Source organism: Oryctolagus cuniculus, chromosome 14, assembly GCF_051225735.1.
Source record: "Oryctolagus cuniculus isolate XC-2025 breed Fujian yellow rabbit chromosome 14, ASM5122573v1, whole genome shotgun sequence".
Lineage (NCBI taxonomy): Eukaryota > Metazoa > Chordata > Mammalia > Lagomorpha > Leporidae > Oryctolagus > Oryctolagus cuniculus.
In genome coordinates this window covers 1,963,783-1,969,782 of record NC_142880.1, presented here as the reverse complement: position 1 = coordinate 1,969,782, position 6,000 = coordinate 1,963,783, and the positions used below count along the sequence as shown (strand labels likewise).

General features: G+C 60.1%; 1 protein-coding gene across 1 annotated transcript in view; it reads left to right on the top strand.

Moving 5' to 3' along the window:
- Positions 1–1,374: 1,374 nt before the first annotated feature.
- The window catches only part of TBCA (tubulin folding cofactor A), a 113,282-nt gene continuing 108,656 nt past the window's right edge, over positions 1,375–6,000 (top strand). Inside the window, exon 1 of the mRNA XM_089312894.1 lies at positions 1,375–1,420. Within this exon, the coding sequence (XP_089169020.1) occupies positions 1,390–1,420 (31 nt within the window). The 5' untranslated portion in view covers positions 1,375–1,389. The remainder of the gene's footprint in view (positions 1,421–6,000) is intronic.

Genomic DNA, 6,000 nt, shown 5'->3' with positions numbered 1-6,000 from the left:
GGAGGCGGCCGAACAAAGCGGAGGCGGGCGGGCGCCGCTCGGGCCCCCAAGCGGTCGCGGGTAAACCGAGGCAGCCCCGGGCCCGCTGCGGACGCGGGGGCCGGCAGCGCCGCGCGCCGGGCGTTCGGGTCCCGCCGCTCCCGGCCGCCACCGAAATCTGTTTCCGATCAGCCGCTTGCTTTGATGCTTAAGCAGCATTGACCTCGTCCCGCCGATAACACGGGAGCTGATGGCGGCTGATTTTATTTACCCGTTCTGTTCCGTCACATCTGCTCGGCGAGGCCCGGCGCGCACCGGCTGCAGGACGGGGCCGAGGCGCGGAAACGCAAGCTGCCGCCTCTGCGCCCCGCTCCGGCCGTCCTCGTGCCCCTCCCTCTCGCTCTGAGGAAACGGGGACCTGCCAGGGGGCGGGGTTCGGTGGGCGCAGGGCCCCCTGCCCCGGACACCACCCCCTCCGAGGCAGGGGCCGGCTCCCCCAGCGCCCCGCGTTCGGACGCAGGAGCACCCTAGCTCGGTGCGTCTCGTGGAGGGGGTCGATAGTCCCTCGTTGCTTGCGCGCGGCGCGTCTCAGGCTCTGCCGACGTGTGTGTGTGTGTGTGTCCCTGGCGCGCCTTTGAGAAGCCCAGAGCCCACCAGACCTCGAATGCCCCATGGGAAGCCCGAGTGCTCTTCTGCGGTTCCGTCCCAGAGCTGCGGGCCCCCGCCCCGGAGCGCCGGTTCGCCGCCGCCGGAACGTCCCTGGTACTGACCGCCAGGAAGCTCCCCTGGCAGCCCCTGGCTTCCTGGTATTCGTTTTGGCCTAGACAGATGCCGGGTCCCTCCTTAACCTTCTCCTGCGGTTAGTGGGACAGGAGTGGACAGAGGTGCTGCTACACTCTGTCGCCAGTTTGTAACTGCGAGTCCTTGGCTCCCCTGGGGAAAGCGCCCCACAGAACTGACCACCTTGGCCTTGGGCCTTCTGTGGTCTCTTGACTGCCAAAGTCCGGGAGAAGTGCCTTGCTTTCTGAAGGTCGCTGCTCGGCCCGGGCGTCTGTTTTGCGCTGCATTTCCGAGCCAGGCCTCAAGCCAGTCCTGCCGGCGGTGCCCCTCCGGCTGCCCCCGGGACCGTGCTGTGAGGCCCACAGCACCATTTCCTGAGCGAGCCGCCGCGCCTGTGCTGGTGGCCCCTGCACTCGACCCAGGTTGCACGTGCAGTCGCCGGCCCTTCTGTGGCCCCCCGTCTTCCTGGGGATCTGCTGCCTCGGGCACGGGCACGGGCTAAGCCCCTCACACAGGTGCTTGGCTTTGACCCTGGTCAACCTGTCGGGTGGGCCTTGCCCCTGTTCCTGCTGTGCCAGGGTGAGGTGCGGGCGGTGAGGGCTGCTCCCAGTTCCTAAGCTGTGGCCGGGGATGGGAGAACGGGCTCCGGGTTCTGCCTTTTGTGAGTATCTGGACCCCCCCCCCCCCCCGCCGCCGCCCGTTCTTTGAGGAAGGACGGTGCTTTCGGTGTTGTCTGATAGTGCACTTGGTAGGAAGCTGGTGTGAGAGCCTGGGCTGGTGGTGCGGTTCCCACTCGAGTCCCAGGGAGCGCCGCGTCCTGCTGCAGGGGGAGACGGCTTTCTTTCTCTTCTGGTCAGTGCACCCTGACCTGGTTACCACCAGTGGCTGGCAGAGGAAGGACGCCTGGTCCTCGGCGGGAGGGGGTGTCCCCTGGTGTGGCCGCCCAGCAGCCGGGGGAGGAGGCCTCTCTCCAGCTGGCCCCGGGCGGGCGAGACCACGGGCACCGTGCCTGCGGCATTTTGGAGTTGAGCATTTGGAAACAAATGAGCTGCTCGAAGGAGCAGACCAGGGAGGCCGCGGGCGCCAGCCTGGGGGAAGCACGCGTGCTCCAGTGTGCAAATGTCCTGTGAAAGCGGGAGACATCTCCTCCGTCAGTCCAGCAGCACTGTGGGAGGAGAGCATCGCCCGCGTGTCCTGGAGCACAGAGTAAAGCCCTAATCTTGATGAGCAAGGCTTTATTTTGGATATTTTAGAATCTAATTTTATGTCCTTCCATGAAAACCTTGAAAAATTACTTCCCGTCATGACATTTTAAAAATTGCCTTTTATCTCTGAAACTGGAGAATAAAGATGCTTTTAGCAATAAAATATAGTACAGGGTAGGGTCCATGTTTAAAAATACTGCTGACAAAGACACATTTGGAAAGAGGAGCGCGGCCGCCGCTGGCACGGCGAATCCCCCTGTCCGAGCGCGGGCGCGGGGTGAGGGAGGCCCTCTCCACCGCGTGGTGCACTTGGAGGTTATTGTAACCATCTGAGCAATAGACGGGAGCTCAGCTGGAACTGATATGTGTGATCACTGATTGATTACCTGTCGGCTTGATGGTGTGTACTTGAGTGAACTCGTTTCCTCTACAGGACAGAGAGATTCACAAAGTAAAGTGCAGGTCCTTAAATTACATGAAAATTAATGTTAAGGATTTGGTGATGAATCTGTGTGTGTACCTCCGCAGGCTGTGGGTGCACCCCATCCCAGCCAGGAAAATCCCGGCGGGGGCGGGGCAGGCAGTCCCTGTTTACAGCACAGACAAAAGGGGGTCATTAGCATTAGAAAAAGGAATTTCTCTTTTTGCAAGAGAATTAGCCTCCAGCTTCCTTCCTACCCTGGCTGCTCCAGCCTCCGACCACCCTGTGATGGATGGCCACTCTCTCCACACAGCCTTCCGGGACTCTGCTGTGGCAGGAAGCCGGGTGCCGCCATATTGGCTGCGTCCTGGGTCCTGGGGATTCTGCTTCCTGGCTTCCCCCCCACTGGAGTGAGAACGTCTTCTCCGCCTTCTTGCACTGGGGCTGCGGGTGCCTTCCACAGCGCCGGCTGCAGAGGTGTGTGCCACAGTTCCCAGTGGGCCGATGGTGCGCAGGGCTGGGAAGGTGGCTCTGGGCACTCCAGAACTGTTCTTCCTTTCCCTTTTAAACTTTGCTTACAAATATTTACTTATTTGAAATCCAGAGTTAGAGAGAGAGGGAGGGAGGGAGAGAGAAAGAGAGATCTTCCATCCACTGGTTCACTCCCCAGATGGCAGCAATGGCCAGCAGCTGGGGCTGGGCCAGGCTGAAGCCAGGAGCTTCGTCCGGGTCTCCCGCGTGGGTGGCAGGGGCCCATTGGGCCATCCCGCTCTGCTTTTCCCAGGCCATGAGCAGGAAGCTGGATCATAAGTGGAGCATCCGGGTCAGGAACTGCAGTCCATGAGGGATGTGGGCTTCGCAGTGGCGGCTTTGCCGGCTATGCCACAGCTCCAGCCTCCCCCTTCCCCTCCTGCTGGGCTGTCCTGATGGGAGGCAGCTGTTTCCCCTAGCTGCTGTGTCTTGAAACCAGCCAAGGCCTGGACCCAGCATGCCGCGTGCTGGGCTGTCGTGGCTGCTCTCCGGCCCTGTGGCCAGGGGATCCTGTGCTGGAGTTGCTCACCCATACGGTCACTTGCTCTGTCCCTCCCTCACACACCTGTGCCTTCAGCAGTCGCTGCCGCCGTGTGTATGTGGGGTGCAGCCTGTAACAAAGCGTCCCAGCTCTGTGCCTTCAGCAGTCGCTGCCACCGTGTGTATGTGGGGTGCAGCCTGTAACAAAGCATCCCAGCTCTTGGCTTCTGTCGGAATTCACTGCTGTCAGTTCATGCAGCTAGCCCCCTGTACGTGACGGTGTGACCGGAGGTGCCGCACCCTCCTGATCCCGCTGTGGTAACATCCCGGGAGGGGGTGGCTGGACCTTCCGTGGCCATGCAGTCCTTCGGGGATCTGATGGCAGGCACAGGTCTGCTCAGAGAACTGTGCTGCTGTCAGGGGACTTCTGCCTGGATTTTGGAAAATTTGGAAGTCCTGCTCAGAGACAGGCCCTGTTAGCCCTTGTTGGCTATCAGGTTAGCGTCCCCACTGGCCAGTCACGAGCAAGTCACTGTTGCTGGTCTGTACAAAGAGAGGTGAAGCCAGAGCCCCTGTCTCGCTTGCCGTCCCCTCTGTGCACGGTGGGGCGGCTCCGACTGCCTGGCCGGCCCTCTGCGCAGAGCTGGGTGCGTCCCTGTCACGCACGTGGTACACACCCATCAGCTTTCCAAATGGCAGGAGATCTTGGCTTTTGCTCTCTTTCTCTTCTTTCTTCTTTCCCCTCCTTGGGCAAATGGATCACAACTACTGAAGTGCACAAAAACGAGGAGCTGCTGGTTTTGGACGGAGGCCATGCCTGCACGAGGCTGCACAGGGGGACGTGGGAGCGCCTGGGGTTTCTAAAGGGAAGATGTTAATTTCCAGGGTGAGAAACCGGCAACACGAAGCTCCAACCTTCCCCAGAATCCCCAAGCACTTGTACCTTCAGTCAGTCTGTCACAGAGTGGACTTTCAACTGTGGGACGTTAACCACGGACCCAGCGTAACCGCCGAGAACGGGGCCTGCGCACGCACCCCTGTGCTGTCTGTGTTTCTGCTGCTGCCCTCCACAGTGCCTGTCCCGTCCTCCGGGGGTGCCAGGTGCGCTGCCGCTGGCCCTGGGTGCCGTGTCAGAGCAGGCAGGCCGGCTTTCTCAGGGCCCCCTGCTCTGCACCTGGGAGGGGGTGGGAGCCTGTGTTCCCCGCCCCAGCACCCGCGTCTCAGGCTGGAGAGCCCAGTGCTGTGGCTTTGACCCAGTTCCGACTTTGCTGGCTCCGAGTCACAGCGAATACTGCGGTGCCCTCACTGCAAGGGGGCCGAGAACCTTGGCTGAGCGGCTCCAGAATTTGAGAGTATCACAAGACACTAACACTAGGGGTCTTCAAGAAGTTTTGTGGAAAGACGGAAATAAAAGATAGGCTTGTTTTAGTGCAGAACCATTTTAAATCCATGCTTTTTACAAATACTGTGCATTTCCACGAACTTTTTGACCATCTCTCATATGCATAGAATTCAAAAATTTTGCACCAAAAATAACCTTTAAAATTTCAGTTTCCATGATTTTTAAAAAATGATTTATTTATTTAATTATTTATTTTAAAAAAATCTTCCGTTTGCTGTTTTATTCCCCAAATGCCCACAACAGCCAGGGCCGCACCAGGCTGAAGCCAGGAACCAGGAACTCATTCCGGATCTCCCACGTGGGTGGCAGGGGCCCGAGGACTGGATCAGCCACTGCCTGTCTGGGTGCATAGGCAGGGAGCTGGGGCAAAAGTGGAGCAGTCAGGACTTGAACTGGAGTGAGTGTTGCCAGCAGCTGCCCCCCAGCACGGCCCCTGTGTGCTCCCTCCCCAGGTACTCTTGAGCACCGAGGTCAGCCAGCAGAGCACTGGGAGAGGGGGGGCAGGGAGTGAGGGAGAAGAAACGGGGGCTCCGGAACGTGCAGCACGCCTGTCTCACAGAGCTGTTTCCTCAGTGTGTGTGTTCCTGTGTGTTTACACACGAGGCATCCTCCAGTCTATTCTGAGTAGGAAAGTCTCTTAGGAATAAATTATTAACAGTAAAAGACGGTGCAGTTGTAAGAATCTACCAGGCCTTGACCACGTGCTGGGGGACCCCGTGCCAGGAGACCGTGTGTCATGGTGACCCTGTGCCGGGGAGACCATGTGCTGGGTGACCCCGTGCCGGGCGACCATGTGTCATGGTGACCCCGTGTCGGGGAGACCCCAGTGCTGGGGAGATGCGTGCTGGGAGACTGTGTGTCATGGTGACCCCGTGTCGGGAGACCACTGTGCTGGAAGACCGTGTGTCATGGTGACCCCGTGCTGGGAGACCCCAGTGCTGGGGAGATGCATGCCGGGGAGACCCCATGTCAGGGAGACCCCCTGTCAGGAGACTCCGTGTCGGGAGACCGCGTGTTGGGATACCCCTGTGCTGGGGAGACCTAATATCGGGGAAAACCCCGTGCTGGGAGACCCTGTGTCACGGTGACCTCGTGCCAGAGTGGGCGTCCCAAGGAGAGGGTTCTGTGAGGTGGAGGGGGGCGAGGCGCCCGCTCCTGGCCCGTGTCCTTTCTTGCTGTGGACTTGAGGCCCCGGGTGTCTG